General features: G+C 42.6%; 1 protein-coding gene across 8 annotated transcripts in view; it reads right to left on the reverse strand.

Moving 5' to 3' along the window:
• TTLL5 (tubulin tyrosine ligase like 5) overlaps positions 1-19,395 on the reverse strand; it is a 111,730-nt gene that overhangs the window by 73,915 nt on the left and 18,420 nt on the right. For all 8 annotated transcript variants that reach the window (XM_053378940.1, XM_053378931.1, XM_053378922.1 and 5 more), the window contains exons 10-16: positions 18,829-18,930; positions 17,941-18,032; positions 16,276-16,383; positions 2,775-2,856; positions 2,554-2,615; positions 1,203-1,291; positions 297-338 (exon numbers count right to left, since the gene is read on the reverse strand). In XM_053378940.1, the coding sequence (XP_053234915.1) occupies positions 297-338; positions 1,203-1,291; positions 2,554-2,615; positions 2,775-2,856; positions 16,276-16,383; positions 17,941-18,032; positions 18,829-18,930 (577 nt within the window). The remainder of the gene's footprint in view (positions 1-296; positions 339-1,202; positions 1,292-2,553; positions 2,616-2,774; positions 2,857-16,275; positions 16,384-17,940; positions 18,033-18,828; positions 18,931-19,395) is intronic.

Raw genomic sequence — 19,395 nt, forward strand, 5'->3', positions numbered from 1 at the left:
TTTAATGTGTGTGCTTTATTCTCAAACAAAGTTGGGATTCACTTGACACAAATGGCTGCAATTTTAGGTAAAGTAAGTGCGGGAGAGAGGCAGGCAGGCAGGCACACTAAGGGTTATCACCTGCCTGCAGCTCCTGCCATTCCATATGCATTGTTCATTTCTCTCCCCTGAACCTCTTTACCATTCCTTTATAGTGTCTTAAAAGTCACTGCAGACAAAATAAATATATTACTTTAAATTTTGAAATAGGCAAATGGAAGTTTGTAAACGAAGAAACATAATAGCCCAATACCTACCAATTTGGCATTTGTTGATCGGGACTGTGCAGAAACAGGGCGCTACAAGAGAAAGACAAAGAATAATGATTTGATGTTCCCCTTTGAACCCTGGAAGCAACTCTGCTCATGTAGCATGTCATAAATGCAGAGATTTCACACCAACAGACATGACCAGATTTCCTATGCCTCTCCCTCCTCAATTTGCTCCAGAGAGTCTCTCAAGTATATGGAGCAGATTTTGAGGGTGTGAGCCAAAGTGAGGAGGAGAGGAAAGGGAGGACACATTTGCATGAGTGGAAGAACATCATGCAAGCAGGATATTACAACTATCACCCATCTAGCGCACATTTCTAATCTGTGTAAAATGTCAACTGCTTTTACTTCATCCTCATCATTACATTTTTACCTCTTAAATAGGTACTCAAGACATTTAGGAATAAACATGCAGCACACAATAGTGTTGAATGTGAAATGTTTAAAACCAACTTCCTCTTCTGCTTGAAAAGACTAAAGCAAAAGCACATGTAAATGAAACAATGCCAGATTGATGACCAGTTCACCCTTTTCTTCTCATTTCCCTGTGTTGACTATAAGTTCATTGGAACAAAGACCTGTCCTCTTGTACTCCAAAGCACCATGCACACTGATGGCACTATATAATCACCATAATCATCATCAAAATAGCAAAGGATTGGGTGCGGGGAATGGTTAGCATCTAGAGGTCAATTTCACTTCCAGCAGTATAGAAGCCATACACAGTGATGAAGTACTAAGATACAAAATAATCAAAGAAATTACAAAGTTGTCAGATAAGAATGAATAAATGAAATGGCAATCATCCTTGCTTAAACCCATCTTCATAATCTGTTAATAGCAGAAGAGAAGGTTTTTATCTTTCAGCTACTTTCTCAAATTTCTCCTTACTTGAGGTTTCTGATAAGGATGTCTCCTTCCCTCAGGGGTAAAGTATGATGTTCGGCTGAACCGCTGACCTGGATCCTGACAAACAAAGCCTGAGAGAGGAAGCAAAATAGGCCACAGAAAACTTAATTTATGGGCTAGTTTAGTAGCTCTGTATCAATAGCCAACAGCAGCTTAACTCTTCCAATGAAAGAACTGCAAAAAGGGGGCACCTGAAGGTGCACTGTGACACACCAATCAGCTGATGGAGTAGGCGCAAATGCCCCCCCCCCCGCAAATCCATGAACTCACTCATCAGCTAATGAATGGCAGGAAGTGCTCCTCCAACCAGCACACACACCGCTGCTGCTTCTCCTTCAAGCCACCATGGTTTGAAAGAGAAATGCAGGACAGAAAGGGTATCAAAAAGTCTTTTGTAAAAATCCCTGCATGAGGAACCCCCCCCCATTTGCTTTGAAGTCCCAACAAAGAATGACATTATGTCACTATGCCGCCAGGTGACTAACAGGTGGGCAGGGCTAACAGGTCAACTTGGGCCCTCCAGGGGTGGGGGAGATAAAGATATAGCCTTCCGGTCAGAAAAAGTTCTCCATCCATGCTCTAAACAAGATCTAAACGCACTACTCGGAAACACCGAAATGCAACCAAATTCAAAACACACAGATCAGCCGATGATGGGAGTTTATCTCCTCTCTCTGCTCATCAAATGATTTATGACAGGAAAGGAAGAGAGTTGCATCTGTGCTGTGTCAACTTTTTTTCCCACTGTCAAAATTGGTGGGCTCTTGGGAGGCCAGAAAAATTTGCCTGTAGGCTGGGTGAGACCCATAAACTGAGGGCTAGCTACCCCAGTACAATGCTTTGTAAACATGTGAAGGCCTAAGGAAGAAACAAAAACAAAAAATGGGTTCCCTTTTTTTCTTCCTCCACCACCCCTTCACATCTCTATAGCATTCCTGTTACCTACTTGTTTTAATAGGAACCATGCCAACAAAGGTAGTAATTATTCTAGAGTTACCCAATGATCCTTAGGCTATCAAAGCATCATACAGATGTCAGGCACTCAACAGCATCCCTCCCCACCAAGAAGAATTTTTTACCCACACCCTGTTCACCACTATTCATTACTCTTTCATACCACACAGCTAAAGACACCTACACTTCTCTCAGATTATATACTTTCCAGCTACAGCATTCCTGCCCTTCACAAAACAAGTTTGAATACCTCTACTATTCTACAGCATACCATTCTTATGTCATATATACACACCCACCATACAAACATGGCATACCCACTTATAACCCGCTATCACCATCCTAAGCCAACAAAACACTGGACTGAAACTGAACTCACCTACAAGTGTGAACATGTCTGAAATCATACTAGCTTTAATCTTCAGGTCCAAAGGAGCATCACTATCCAACAAGAAACAGAAAAGGCAAGTAGTTAATGGTATCTCCAGTTAGAGCCTTTCCTCTAAAACATAGTATAAAGTAGTTATTCAGTTGTAGCCATCAAGAGTATTCAACAGATGGTAGTCATTTCAAATTCCAACTTTCTCAATAACTCCTTACCAGGCCAGGGAAGGGGATAGGTTCACTTCCAGTAGCCAAGGCTTGAGAGAAGAATCAATGAGGACATCAAAGCCATAAAGCTCTGAAACAAAGCACACACAAAGTATTTCGTGGTGGCGCAATTGTATTTTCAAGGAATCGAACCAACATCAAAACAAGGGACTGTGGATAAATATAGAGTATTTCACCACATGAGAAATGTGGTGATGCTTGCTCATTTCTTTAAAAGTGTGATACAGATTACCAAGGCCAGTTTTGAATATTCTGTGGCCACAATTGCTCCACCTTTAAGATACTGGCTCTTGCTTTGGAATGAAGATGTACTGGTGCTATATTTTGTCACTGCTTCCTGGTTCTTTGCTTTTAGAAATATACAAGTCCAGTCCCACAATAGAGGCATCTGCATGCTTTTGTCCAGTTAAAGTTCAGGAAAAGCCCTAATGAAATAGAAAGCTTCAAAAAGGGAATGCAGAACAATGGCCACAGAATAAAGGGGGTGGAAACAAGGCATGTCTTCCAGAACCCCATCTTTTCAGACATCAGAACCTAGTTTTTCTAAGCATTTGCAAAATTAAGCGATCCAGACATCATTGCAGCCTACACCAATAAGTATGAGTTAGAAACGGGGGAAAGAGAGTCAAGAGAAGAAAATAAAGTTTACCCATGCTGCTCTTACAACCAGTATTCCCCCCCCCCCCATTTTTGAGGCCTGCCACTGGTCATACCTTGTACCTTTAGAAAGGTTTTTACCTTAGAGAGAGAGAGCGCGTGTGCGCGCCTATGAAGGGGGTAGTGGACCAGTGGGAACAATCCACCCCAAGATACAAATTTTCCTGACAAATGCTCCTGCAACTTCAGTCAGTGGTCCTGTCAAGGTCCTAGGCTCTGCTTAGAATGAAGGGGTGATGGAAAGCAGACTGAACTAATTCCTCCCCCATGCCTAGTTATAATGTTTTTTAGCTTGTGCAACTGAAAAGCAAAACAAAACACATAGATAAGCTACTTGGAGGTTTGAGGCCTAATGTGTACTCCCTGGCTGTTAAGGTTGGCGAGGACGAGGCTGGGCACATGGATTTCAGAGGTGCTGCAAACCTCTCCAAAGAAGAGTAGGGTGCCCACATGTCTAAAGGAGGTGGTTGTGAAGCCATTACTAAATAAGTCAAAGTTAAGATTCTCTGGCTTGGAAAACTACTGCTCAGTCTTGATTTTCCATTTTGAGACAAGGGGGTGGAGCAGGGTGGTTCAACACCCTTGAGGTCTTTGGTGCGTGCATGCATGCGTGCACGCACACGCACACACACACACACATGCTGCAGCCCTCACACTGGCTTTTCAAAGCCAGGTAAGCAAGGTGCTGGGCTCTGGGAATGAGGTGTGAGGACTCTGACAGAGTCCTCAAGTCCTCCCACCTCCTTCCCAAAGCTTAGTTAGCGCTTTCCCAGCTTTAGGAAGGATGTGGGAGGGCTCTAGGACTCTGCCAGAACCTTCTGCCTCCTTCCCAAAGCCCTATGCCTCACTCAGCTGGCTTTGGGAAGACAGCTGGGGCATCAAATTTTGGCCTTGCTCTTCTCCCTCCCTGCAGGAAGGCTTCCATTGAATGCCCTTAGTTCTCACATCAATGCAGGGGCGGGAAAAGGGTATATGCATGCATATGCACACACCTATGCAAGACAGACACGGCTATAGGAATTTCTTACACTGAACTGTGGGGTGAAAAGAAGCCTGGAGAATGATGAGGTAGGGGGTGGATGGATAGAAATGGACAGAGCCAAAATGGACAGGATCAAGGGAGAAGCTTCTGCAAGCAATCAGTTCTGACCTGTATGTTACTAGAGAAGAGAGGAAAGCTGAATTGGACCTTGGAAGAGTGGGGGCAGAGAGAGAGAGAGAGAGAGAGAGAGAGAGAGAGAGAGAGAGAGTGCTATGCAATCCTGCAAGACTGCAAATGTTACTGCTTTTGGCTCTGGCCCCACCTACCACCAGTGTGCAGCCCCCAACAAATTACCCCCCAGAAATGCAGCCCTCAATAGAACAAAGCCCTAGAATGTGAATACCAGAGCCTACTTTGTATCCCTTTGTATTTCTCCTAGTATTACGCTTTCCTTTCAACCGCTGCAGAACGCTAGAAATATTTTTCTTTTCTCATAGTAAACCCCCAGCTCCTATTATGGTTTCTTTATGTTCTCTTTCTGCCCAGTCACATACACAAGCTGAACACAACACACTTGAGCTGTCATTCATACCTTGAGGAACACAGCCTTTCTGGCACATGTATTAATACTTGTATTGATGTTCCCATGGGAAAAAAGCACACAAAGGAGGTCTTTATACTCTACAAACAGATGTTTGTATTACCCAATTCTTTTTTTCTGTGCACTGGAGTAAGAGGTCTTCAAATGCTCTGTGTTTTGAGTCCTCCTTCCATGGCTGTTACAAAACTCCAAATACTCAGGTTCTTTTCCCAAATTCAGTTTATTAGTGGGAAGTGCACCTTTTATTTGTCACAGCATGCAACAGATTGTTCACAATTCTCAGCAAGAGACTCGCTCTCTGGTAAAAAACAACTTCGTAGTAACTGCAAAAAGTTGTCAACAGTAGCTGCACCCTTGTCCTCTAGACCCAGAGATAACTCATGTTTTAATATGTAATACAGCTATTTCCCCTTTTGCTAGAAGTCAGGCTTTCCTAAACTCAGTTTTTTCTCCATATGCTTCCTTATTCATTTCTTCATCACACTATTTCCTCCCCCCCCCTACGGTTTTCTCCCCTTCTGAAGTTTTCATGTTTCTCTTTCTATTTCTACACCTACACACACCCCACCACCACCACCTTTATTAGGCATTATCATAACTGCTCCTTTGTATTTGAAAGGCATACCCAACACAGTGTCCTTCAGATGTTGCTGAACTCCTACTCCCATCAGTCCTAGTCGGCATGGTCTGTAATCAAGGATTATGGGAACTGGAGTCCAAAAGGACCTGGAGGACACGACACTGTCCTATCTCAGTATACATTGTTCTTCTGGCATCATATCCACATAGTAAACTCTTTGGATCACAAGTTACAGCTTTATATTTTTGAACTCGCACCACTATTCCCTAACATACGGCCTTTAGCAGGCACAATTTTTATAGAAAGATGCATCATATTCAGATAGTGATCATAAAATGTTTGCTACCATTCTGGAGAACATCCCAGCTAATGCAAAGTACAGAGAGCAGTCGTGGAGTCCCAAGAAAAGGGATAGTTAAGCACCGTTCAAGAAACCCAGGCACCTTCTCTACAGCTGCTTGACACAGCCAGGCTTCACAGCGTCGCTTTCCCTTTGTAAAGGGATTAAAGAAAGCAGATTGATTAAAGGACGGCAGTGCTCTGGGATATCTCCTCTCATCCTGCAACATCAGCCCTGACTGCTCATATTGCACCACTGACGTTAAAGGGGGAAATGGAAGCAAACTGAAGATCATGTTTCCTCAGATGTTTTCCTAACATTCCACTTGTACCAGAATCTACAAACAACAAATGGCTATTTCACATTCACAGCCTTTCTCCATGGTTTGATATGAGTTCAGAAGGCAACACCTTTTCCCCTGAGCTTCTTCTTGTTAGAGGAGCTTGCAAACTGACCTCCAAGATCCTTATGAGAAATATTTTGGGAGATCTTCTTCCCCTTAGCAAGAAATAATCCTGGTTGCCTCGAGAAGTACCATGTGCAATAAGGAGAGTGAGGGAAATCAGTACTAATACTTGTCCTTATACAAATACTGAAACCCAAATTTCAAAGATTCTATCTTTATTTCTCTGTAACATCTACTGTATTTTTCACACCACAGGACGCACCGGACCATAGGGCGCACCTAGTTTTTAGACGGGGAAATCAATTAAAAAAATCTCCCCCCCCAGCCCCAAAGAGCAACGTACAGGCTGCACACAACCTCTCCCTGCCGGAGGGGTTGTGCGCGGCTATGGAACAAGCCAAGGCAGCGAGCGGAATGGATCCCTCTGGCTGCTTTGGCTTCCTCTTTAGCCCCGCGCAATCCCTCCCTGCCGGGAGAGGCCGCGCAGGGCTAAAGAAGCCATAGCCCCGTGCAGCCTCTCCCTGCTGGAGGGGTTGTGCGCGGCTATGGAACAAGCCAAGGCAGCAAGCAGGATGGATCCCGCTGGCTGCTTTGGCTTCCTCTTTAGCCCCGCGCAATCCCTCCCTGATGGGAGAGGCTGCGTGGAGCTAAAGAAGCCATAGCCCTGTGCAGCCTCTCCATGCCGGAGGGGTTGCGCGCGGCTATGGAACAAGCCAAGGCAGCGAGCGGGATGGATCCCGCTGGCTGCTTTGGCTTGTTCCATAGCCGCGCGCAACCCCTCCCGGCATGGAGAGGCTGCACAGGGCTAAAGAAGCTATAGCCCCGTGCAGCCTCTCCATGCCGGAGGGGTTGCGCACGGCTATGGAACAAGCCTGCATTCGCTCCATAGGACGCACACACATTTCCCCTCAATTTTTGGAGGGGAAAAACTGCGTCCAATGGAGCGAAAAATACGGTAAATCAGGAGAATAGTGCATATCCTAAACTGGTGCCTGGATGCAGTCATGGGCTGGATGAGGGCTAGTGAAGTGCAACTGAATCATGACAAGACTAGAGTCCCTCTAGATGGGTGTTTCCCAGATGCAGGAATTGGGTTGCGTACCAGCTCTGGATAGAATAGAATTTTCTCTGGAACAGCAGGCATATAGTTTTGTGCTGCTCCTAGGTACATCGTTGGTTGGTGCCCCAACTACAAAGTCAAGAGACGCCAATCCCCCCCAAATATTTGTGAGTTATTTAAAATCACATTATTAGAAGCACAGCTGGAATATATACCAGGAAAAGTACTATCAAGCCAGTAAGTTGCCAGCGTGCTTCACAAGTAGAGTTAAGAAGCTGTTAAGAGATAAAAATGACACTCTTGTCCAAATAAGAGCTAAAGGGAACACAAACTTTAGCTACAGAAGTGCAAAAAGGCAATAACAGATGATAAAAAAGAATCAGGGGAGCACATTGCTAAAAATAAATAAACCAAAGAGAATAATTTAAATACATTGAGCAGCATGAGACAGGCTAGTGAGGCAGTTGGACCTTTAGATTACAGAAGTCAAGGGTATGCTAAAGATCCCTCTGCAGAGACTGTGGAGAAGCTGAACGAATTTGTTGTATCTGTCTTCACAGTGGTAGAACATTGGGCCATCCAATGACGTTGAATGTTGGAAGATACAGGACAGACAAAAGAAATAACTTCTTCACATAACACATAATTAATCTATGGAGTTCACTCTCACAAGTGATGGTCACCAACTTGGACAGCTTAAGAAGAGGATTAGACACATTCATAAAGGATAATGCTATCATTGGCTACTAGCCATGACAGCTATGTTCCTCTTTCACTGTCGGAGACAGTATGCTCCTAAACCAGTTGCTGGAAACCACTGGAGGGGAGACTGCTCTTACTTTCAGGTCCTCCTTGTTTGCTTCCCACAGACATCTGGTTGGCCACTGTGAGAACAGGATGCTGGACTAGAGAGGACACTGGTTCAATTCAACAGGCTTTCTTGTGTTCTCATACATGTTGAGCTACACCTCCCATCACCCTGGATACAGTGGCTAGGGCTGATAGGAATTACCATCTAAAACATGTGGAGGGCACCAGGTTGGGGAAGGCTACCTCACCCTGTGAGAAAACTGTGTAGGGCATTCAAAGTCTTGAAAGCACTTTTGGTCTTTTCAGGGCTCAGAGCAACATCTACTCCAACTCTAGTGTGGCAAAAAAGGACCACACAATAAAAGCTCTCTCTACACATACACACCTTTTTGCCTGACATAGAATAAATTAAACATTGAGTTTCTCTGCAGATTAAGGGGCCAAGGCTTTAAATGGTTGCTCCCAATACTTTCTTTATGGTGGTTTTCAGGGGAAGAACATAGCAGTCATTTGTTCCATTCGCCACTTCAGCTTAAAAGAACATACATCATTCAATGAATAATTTCAGCAGTACGATCATGACACAACTTCATACTCTAATCTTTTACTGAACCACATGTGTTCTCTAATTTCCAAGACTGGAAAATGACAGCTTAGTTTAAGTAAGTACCATGGGGATATGATTGTATGTCTGTATTAAAACACCTTTAATGAATAAATAAATCAAATACCTTTCCTTGCTCTCTCCTTCTCCCCAGTTATTATAGTCATATATTGAGCTCACTCTCCTTAACTAATAAATCTACTGTATGCAAAGGTTGTTGCATTTTTCTTGAACAACTACTAACCCCAAAGCCTCTGCATGTTCTTTTATCGCTTTGACAAAGAACAAATGGGTTACAATGCAGCAATGTAAAACAATTTCTCAGTGTTTATGGTCTCATTCGAGCTTTAAAAGACTCCTGGTGTTCAGTCCCCCATTTGTTTCTTTCCTGCTCAATAACTAACATTCTCTGGGTAGTTTATTGTGTTACATTACCTATATCAGTGATTATGAGAGTGAGATATGGGACTGTGATAGGATTATACTTGCGCCAGATCTATGCTGTGGGTGCAGCAGTGGCGAATGAGTCAGAAAATGAACTTAGTGCCTTCTCACCATCTCTTCCCTTTTCCCCCTAGGGAAAAATTTCAGTGCTTCAAAGCAGGACTCAATATATGCCATAATGGGGCTTTTCGATGCCCACCCAGAAGCAGACTCCAGAAGTCAAAACAATGAAACCTTTAATAGGCCTGGACCGGAATATACCAGTCTCCTGCCGCCTCCTCCTGCTGAATCACTTCTGTAATGGTCTGCTTGGAGTGCTGAAAGCTCCCACTCTCCCTTGTTTAACTCATAGATGCCTCTGTAACCCTCCAGAAGTTGTACAAATGGGAATAAGCTAGTTCTGCCAAGCAAAAAAATAATAATAATGCTTTTTGATCATCTCCCAAGACTATATTTACCACATTAAGGGGCATGATCCTATATGAAGTTGATTTATCCCAACTCCAACTTGCCAGTTGTCCTTTTCCCCTCAAAATGCAGAACCTCTTTCCACTCAATGCAGATGCTAAACACAGCTTTCACATTAGAATACAACGCAGTGGCATTTTCCAGACTACCTGCCAAATTAATGCCTGGTCAGGATGTATACATAATACCTGCAATCTCCAGGGAGGCTACAGCCAGACCACCTAGGGCTGCAATTTAAGTTGTATCTCCCAATGTCAAGCTGGTTAGCATTTACAAGGGGAAATAACCCTCACTGAAGATAAAAATACATTATACTAATTGAGGTTACTTTGGCAATCCTCCCCCTGTTCAAAGCTTAACTCTATGTATGATGAGAGACTACTGTGTGCCTCAAGATTCAAGGATTAATAGCTATAGAGTCCAAGGCATTTGGGAGGCAAATCAAGCAAATATTACTAGCCAAATAGGAATATTTCACCCCCATGTTTTCCTTTTAAGATTTGTGCAGAAATCTCCTACTTGGGTTAATTTAGGACCCTAAATTCATGTGCAACCACTTCTAGGTGCTTGAAAATAAAACAGAAGAGTCCAAAGCAACTCTGTACAAGCTCCAAATCAGAAAATGTGCATATTGCAAGGTCTGGTAGATGCAGAATGAGATAAGAGAGGAAGAATCCTGGGTAGCATAGTTCACAAAAGAGTGGAAAGGAGCTAGAGAGGACAGGACAGTACTGGCATTGCAGATAACCAGCAAATAATTATTCAATTACAGTCAAACCTGGGTTGCTGAACGTAATCTGTTCCGGAAGTCCATTCGACTTCCGAAACGTTCAACGACCGAGGATCAAAGGGTAGTCGGCAAAGTCAATGGAGAGAAAAGGGGGGGGGGATTCCCGGAAGCCATTTGGCTTCTGAAAAAGGTTCAAAAACTGGAGCATTTACTTCCGGGTTTTTGGTGTTCGGGAGCCGAAACGTTCCAAAACAGATCGGTTTCGGGAACCAAGGTTTGACTGATCACAGGAAAAAGTAAAAATGGAAAATACTGTTTGAAAAGCTGGAATCACCAAACGGTAACTAGGAATCCTATAGTTTTGGTTCTCTTTATTCAACAACTACAGCGCACATATGTAATTTGCCACTGGATGCAGTAATCAACATTGTGATAAAACATGTGAACTGTAATTAAAACAATACGTTTCTGCCCATCTGTAAAAAGAATTTATGCAAGCAATGCCTGCTGCAATCTCTGAGGGAAAGTCTGAATAGGCACCCCTGGTGGTCATAGAATTTGTAGGCAGGTCCTGCATAGAACACTCCACCCGGCCCCATGACTTATAGAAGCAAAAATGAACTATGCAAACTAAGGATTTATGCACATTGTTTAATATGCCTTGGTTTAGGCAGTTTGCACGTTTAAAATATTCTTGGCACTGAACAGAGTCACTTTCAAATGCCACTATTTGTTTTATAGTGCATGCTCCAAACCACAGCTGTTACACTAGAGAGCTGAATATACACACCATTTCATAGAATCATAGAGTTGGAAGTGAAGCCCAAGGGTCATCTAGTCCAACCCCCTGCAATGCAGGAATCTCAGCTAAAGCATCCATGACAGATGGTCATGGATTCTTTATCAAAAAAGTGAAAAAGGTTCATCACCTGCCTCTACAATGTTTGTGCAAATGATATGAAAAGTTGTGAATGTTACTTTTGTAAGCTGTGCTTAATGTGCTTAGCAAGCTGTTTAGCCTTGGGAAAAAGACACCTCATATACAATTATTAGTAGTCCTAGGACAGCAGTGGGGAACCTATGGCCTGTGGGTCTACTTAGGCCCACCAAGCCTGCCCATTTCAGCCAAGCAAAGGCTGCAAACAGTGCCAAATTCAAGCCATGATTGCAAAAGAACTTCCCTCTGCAGCCAAAGTTTTACCTTTGGGTTGGCACTGTTTGATTTGGGCAACGTACCTGCCAAAGGCAGCATGACAGGGTATCAGAGACACTCAGAAGCAAGTGATTACTGCCAAGCATATCCGACCTCTTTTGAAAGCAGCACAATAGTCAAATTCAAACAGCACCAAAGGTAAAGTCTTGGCTGCAAAAAACCAATGTGGCCTACAGAAGTTTGGCAAATTTTGGCTCCAGGCCTCCAGACCAAAGTGGTTCCACACCATTGTCCTAGAACCACAAACTCCTTGTGAGCAACTTCCTAATGGAGGAACAGGCCAACTCAGAAGGCTGATGGTGAGCCTCAATCCCTGTATGAGACACTGGCTAGTAAACAAGACTGGCCGCAAGCATTCTGATATCTGAGGCAGATACCAAAACAGCAACTTGCACCACTGTCTTGGATGCTGGAATCACTGGTGCTGGCTTTCCCCATTCATTCATCCACACTGCCCATGGAGTTTTCATTCCTGTTTCCATAAACCCCAACACACATTCCACACTCTGCAACACGATTCTGACTTCTGATTAGCTGCTGTTTCATCATGTATCCACCTTTCTTCTTTAGCAGCAAAGGACCTCAGGACTCCTTGCCCACACACTCCTGCTGACACTAAGATCCCATGAATGAGGCTTAGTACTACTTTACACCTTTCTTCTCCGAGGGGGAGGGCAAAAGCCCATGCACATCAGCTACTGCAGCAAGAAGGTTGCTCCCTACTCTCCAGATTTGGTTATGAGTTCCAATTAGCAAAGCATACAGGACCAGTAGCTGTCACAGCACTTGGTATTGCTCATACTCTGTTCCAGCTCTTCTGGGACCTACCGCCACCCAACTTTAATCAAGTCTGTACTTTTAATGTAATTGATATAGTAACTATAGTGCTATCAAGCTTCACAGCTCTAGTATCTATATCCTGAGCTAGAGGGTTCTTCACTTTTAGTCTAGTAGGCCTGAGCAGCCTTAATAAATAGGGAATGAAATGCTTCTGGGTTCTACAATTCCCAGCTCTGCAGCGTCTGTCCTGTATTTACGCATAAGGCTGCAGGAAGCAATAGGTTGCTGCCAAAGGGAAGGTTGAGAAACAGGTACTAGAAAGTGGGAGAAGGCACAAACTGGTACCATCCGTTGTTTTTTTGGAAACATTCCCAGGTTTCTTGCCAGCAAGTCTTCCAATCTTTGCCAGCACATAACTCCAATCAAAAGCGCTGCCAGATGTGAGCTCTATCGCCGCCATGTGGTATGACCATCCAAACACAAGCCCAGAAAGAAACCAAATGAAAGCAACGCACTTTCCCTCAAAAATGCTAAATTTGTGAAAGAGGCACGCTTGTGAGGTGCAAGCATTCTGTGAATTTTCACTTAGTCATTTTTACATCATAAGGACATTTCCCAGTTTTTATGGACGACAGATAGTGCAATTCACACCTTTGCAGCTACCATCAGTGGATTTATCCTAGCCTGACAATAGTGAGGTTCAGGTGCTGGATAATATTTAATGGTGGGGGAAAAAGTCAGTGATTCAAAGCTATCCATTTGGCATGTGGGGAAATCCACAGCATTGGGATGGATACCCTGAGAATTCTAGGCACACCGTTCAGATGCAATTTATTCTTAGATCAGGATCTGAGCCAAGTGTACAGTGCTTCATAAGTTCTGAAGAGCTCCAAAAGGCTGTTTTCTCCAGTATTTAAAATATTGTGGGTAGTTCTGTTTGCCTTTGTACAAAAAATATTGCAAAGCTGGAGAAAACTGGGGGGGGGGGTTGTTGTTAAGAAATAAGAACTAAAATCATTGGGGTAGTGTGTCATTATGAGAGAGGCCTAAGAAAGACAAAAACAAGGAGTGATATGGACATTGTACTGGAGAGTAATTTCAGCTTTTTCATTAATTTCAACTACAGCTCTGGGCTACCCAATGCAACTGACAGGCATTGTGGGATTCAGTGCTACAGACGGCTGCAACAACCACTAACCTAAATAGCTTTTAAAAGGATTTGACAAATACATGGAAGATCACCATAATAATTGAAATACTCAAGACAGCGTATTTCTAATTATACTCAACAGGAGACAGCAATGACAATTACGCTCAGTTTCTGAGCTTCCAGGAGCATCTGGTTAGGCACTGGAGGAAAGTGGGTATTACAAATAGATGGATTGTTGATCTAATCCAGAAAGGAAATATGTTATGTTCTTACATTTGAGTTAATTATTTTAATAATTGAGATAAAATTGGAGCCAGGGTGGACAATGTACGGCTGGCTTTCAAATATTTGTCTTCATCAGGCTTCTTCAACCTTGGCCCTCCAGATGTTTTTGGCCCACAACTCCCATGATCCCTAGCTAGCAGGACCAGTGGTCAGGGATGGTGGGAACTGTAGTCTCAAAACATCTGGAGGGCCGAGGTTGAGGAAGCCTGAGTCTTCATCAATATTATGTCCCTCCTCCAATAGGACAGATCTTGTCCTTGACCTAATGCTGCATGTCTCAAACGTACAAGATTAGTTACCATCCTCTACCTCGCTCTTTAGCTCCAAGCTTGGAGCTGGGGAGAAGTGTGAGGCATTCCTCACCATACAAGAAGCCTCGTCACTGCTTTATTACTGGAGGGGGTTTGTGGAGCCTTGGTTTCGTTCTGGATCCTACAAGTACTCAACAAACAGCCAGGAAGATCTGCTTCCCTTCTTACAAGCCTTTTCCACCTGGTCTGGGAGAGCAGGGCCTTGACTGACCCCAGCTACAAAAGCTGAGGCTGCTGAACACCCTCTTGGGCTGGGGTGGGTTTTGGGGCGGGTTGTTTGGTGGGACTTGTTGCTGTTCTTTTTTTGTGTCTTTATTTTAGATCTTGTGGTTTATGTGGTTGTGTATTTTTTAATGTTTTATTTATGGTTTATGACTACTTTTGTTATGTTGTAGTTATATATTTTTTCATGTTGTAAGCTGTGGAAAGGCTGCATACAAATAAAACTATGTAAGTAAACACAGAAACAAGCTTCCCTGTTTCATCTTCATCTCAAAGCAAGGGAAGTCGGAGATGTGTCAAGTTCTTCTGCTCCGGTAGCATCTTCCAAGCTCAGAGTGCCTAACAGAGGCAAACCCACATGTCTCCACCTCAAGTTCCTCAAGTTCAGAGCCAAGGAAGAGAGGCAGAAGTGGAGGCTTGCTTTGGCTCTGCACCTGCACCTGGCAAGTATGCAGTCAAAGCATATCTCAGCTCCCCTTTCAACTCAAGTCCTGGGGAAGAGCCAGTGATCCTTCCCCACCCACTGTGGAACCGGGGTTAGGAGAAAGCATTGGGCAATACCACACTCACCAGGAACTAGTTGAATAATCTCCAACGTAGACTGCTCTCCCCCCCCCAAAAAAAAACCAGGACACAAAAGCAACCAAATGCAAGACAAAAAGAAACAAAATGCCATGAGAAGCAGAGAGACCCAAGAGATCATAAAGGGCAGGGACAATGACGCCAATTGAATTCCTTCTGTTCTTAAAGCATCATTGAAGCCCTCTTATTTCAGGAGAAATCTGATGCACATTTTCAAACTGTGAACAAGAAATATGCTTTTCTTTTCTTTTCTTTTCTTTTTTTAAAAAAGGATTAAGTTTTCCATCTCACAGCTGCTGCCATTCCTAGTCTTTCATTAATAAGTTGAGTGCTTTTTTGTTACACTTTTACTAGCGGAATGCACCCTCTAGGTCATCCGTGCACTGAACAGATGAATATTCTCTTGCATTTTAAACCTTGCATGTTAATTTAATTGCTGGCATCCTGCCCATACTACATTACTAAGAAAAACAAAGCAGCTTACCTGTTACAGTTGTTCTTTGACAGCAGCCCATGCCACAGTGGACGTACACAAGCAACGAACACAACCAGCCACCCATGTTGTGACCATGTGTGGCATCATTCAAAGAACAGCTGCTTATAACTTCATATGGTCTACAGAAGGTGTCTGGCCCATTCTTTGTCCATTAATGATCTAGTATGAAGTGCAAATTACCCATACTCCCTTCAAAATATGACCCGAGGAAGAAGAAACACTGAAGGGGGAGATTCAACTAAGTTGTTGGATGTGGGGAACGAGGTGTGCTAGTACAACGGGGCTTCCCCCTGTGCACCCCTTAAATTTGCTCTGGAGGGTTGGGGGCAGGGGTGCCAACTACAGGGGGCTCTGGGTGCCTGAGCAGCCACAAAAAAAATTGTCATGGGTACTCAGCACCCACACTGCAGGGCCCCTGTTGTAACTTCCGGTGCCTCGCGAAGCACCAGAAGTCACATTCAAGGCCTTGTGAGGTCTCAGAACCTGACTTCCTGTGTCACTGGAAGTCAGGTTCCGAGACTGGGCAGCGTGCATGATGTCATGACACGCACTGGGCATGTCCCATTGCATGAGCAGACCTTGTCCCCATCCCCATGCATACCCCACTTAGTGCTATACTGAATTCCACCATAAGGCTGGAATCCTTTCACCCTTCCTGGAAATAAAAGTTCCTCTGAACTCAATGTAACTTACTTCTGACTAGACACATATAGGATTGCATTGTCAGAGAAACTACATACAACAGATGAGGTGCCTTCATTTCCTTACCAAAACAAACACCTCGGTGTGGGAGAAAGGCTTTGCAGGCAGCAGCTATTACCAGTTCAGCTGAAAGTATTGTCTTTATTATCAGATCCTCTACACTGGCCATCAGAGCTGGAAGGAGAAAAGGGTAAAGCGAAAAAGAATGAGAAATTTGATATGAGGATTTTTAACCTGTGATATTGAAACAAAGACACATAAGAACATGAGCATCAACAAAAGCCAGCAAACAGAAAGCTCATAAGAGCACGCCCACAAGGGAACTTTAAAAGAAACTTGTAGGAAGGAATTAGGAGACTTGCTTATAGGTACACCATAAATACCAACCAAAGTATAAGAATTAAAACCAAGTAAAGTAATATTCTAGTTTTGCGGTACAATGTAAAGTGTTATTGCTTATTATAATTATTAATTATTAGATTTATTACCCACCCTTCATCAGAAGGTCCTAGGGCTGGTTACAGCAGTATAAAATGCAGTATTAAAACAGTTTAAAACTAATTACAATCACAACTAGAGTGGGTCTTCGAAATATATAACTCAAGAGGTAAAGGCCAAGGTAAAGAGGTGTGTCTTCAGCATACAACAAAAGCTATATAATGAAGGTGCCAGGCGAACCTCCGTGGGGACAGAATTCCACAACTTTTGCAAGTTATGCCTCTTCTAAACTAGGATAACCTAATGACAGCCCTCAAGGCAATTAGTTCCAGTCCCTGTTAGCCCTATCATTATTTTTTAATGAAACCCCTAATATATTTGCCTACACTTTCATTCCATGGAAAAATAAAAAGTTTGTAAACTTGCTGCTTTTCAAGAAAGGTATTCCACTTTAATGTTATAGCTTTTCTTGACTATCAGCAATTGTACACATTTGTATGTATTGCTATGCCCAAGCACAAAAGCTATGTAAAACCTTTAGGAAGCATCAGTTTTATTATGGAACCTAGCTACTGTGCCAAAAAATATTCTCTTGGCCTCAATACCACTGTCAGGAGACTAGTGACCCCACATGAATAAATAATTTGTCCATTTCTGTTGCAGACTATCGTCTATCACTTTCAAGATTTCAGACAAACACAAAATTGATCCAAAATTTTTTAAGTACATCAGAATGCTCATGTCTTAGTCTGGCCAAACCACCTGTGTATATATTTATTGCAAGCCATTTCAATTCTCACATGAAAATGAAAGCCAGATATTCTCATAGGCATTGACTCTTCACTATTGCAAAAACAATGCCTGCTTCAAACACCATGCATTATTCCATGCATTACACACTTTTGAGTTCACCGGTCTCCTTCCACTAAAAAAGAATTTTGACAACGCTGGTACTGATGCTAGTCATCATCAATTAATGCTAAGAACTTGTTGCTAAAAGGAATTTCTAATTTGCATTGCTCATTCATGATGCTATCAGCAAATCAATCAAACGTGTGGAAAAGAAACTGTCCAATAAAATATAGAAATATAGAATTCCAGGATGAAAAGCATTCACTTAATAAAGTGAATACTACATAGGGAATAGTGTGTTTACAAAAGACACATGGGAAGTATTCAACCTCACACTCTTCTGATCGTTCCGTCAGAGCAATAATTTTTGCTTGCCAGACGGAATTACCCCTCCTCTCTTCCTATCATGTGCTGTTCTGGGGGTAACAGTTCTCTACTCACCTGTAGTATCTTTCCCTTCCTGTTTCAGATACCTTAGCATTGCACTCATACTCCATTTGTTCCCATAATCTTCCACTTCAGGGTCATCACAGCTATAACCAATGAAATAGATTTCACACTTTCAGGAACTTCAGTATAATGTCTCATATTTCTGTTTAAATGTCAATTTACAAGTTTTGGATTTTTGTATTAATTATTGTTGACAAATGTTTAACAGAAATAAACCATTTGGGTCAAGTCTTACAAGTAGCACATAGAATCATAGATCATAGATCATCATCACCATTATTATTATTTTATTAATCACCTTCTATGCAAGCATTTCAAGGGAAAGTACAATAAAAACAGCAAAAAAAGTTAACAACACACAAAACAGCCAATACCTTTAAAACAAAACTAAGACAATACAAAATAGAGACTCGTGGCAAATACACATTTATTCAACTGGGAAAGCCTGTAGAAACAAGAATGTCTTCAATTGTTTCTGGAAAGTGCCAAAAGTGGATGTCTGTCATATCTCAACAGTAATGCTGTTCCGCTGAACAGGCAGCCACACTAAAAAAGACTGATCCAAGTTACCACAGAGGGGGCGGCTGAGATCTTTGAAGCTTGCAGAAGAAACCTTCCCGCAGACCACAGAGATCTACTGGGTTAAGGTGGTCTCTAAATCAGTGTCTGCATCAATTTAAGACAGCCACAACAAAATACTAGTTTTGTTTTTTAGTGCTTCATTATTCAATGTATTATATATATTAACTGCTGTAAGCTACTTTGTGGGGGCAGGGTGTAACAGGCAGGATAAAAATATATTTAAATAAATATCATGGCTTTGGCTGCTTTTCTCTGGACAACTGAAAACTCAAAAACTCCTCAGCAAAATGTAAGTACCTGACATAGTCACCACTCTTCTTGTTGACACTGTAGTTTGTTAAATGCATGAATTGGTTCTTAATATTCTTTGCTCCCTGGTCATATCTCACAGTTGCAAACCTACAAAACAAGAACCAAGACTACAACAATAATTCAAAGCATAGCAGGCCAATTGTCCCATCATCTTTTATCTAGAGATTGGGGAATGGCTAAATATTACTTTCTCCCCTCACCTATACATCTGATGAAAGCTAGCTGCCAACTTCCATGCTTCCTCCCCAAACCCATCCCTCATCACACCATATCAGAAATTGCTATCATCTCTTTTTCACAGTCTCTTATCCACTACCAAATTGCAATGGGCTATTTGCAGTCTTATCCAGGAAACACACATACATTTAGAAACAGCAGTGCGACTGAATTCATTATCTGTTCTGCCAACATCAGTAACAGGAACCATCTTTGATTATTTTTTCTGTTTGTGTCACATAATTGGACTTATGTGAACTAATTGAAGGACCCCATCCTCAATGCAGGAAGCAGTTTAAACGACTTTTAAACCATTTAACTCCATATGGACACAGG

Source organism: Podarcis raffonei, chromosome 1 (genome assembly GCF_027172205.1).
Source record: "Podarcis raffonei isolate rPodRaf1 chromosome 1, rPodRaf1.pri, whole genome shotgun sequence".
In the NCBI taxonomy this organism is placed as follows: domain Eukaryota; kingdom Metazoa; phylum Chordata; class Lepidosauria; order Squamata; family Lacertidae; genus Podarcis; species Podarcis raffonei.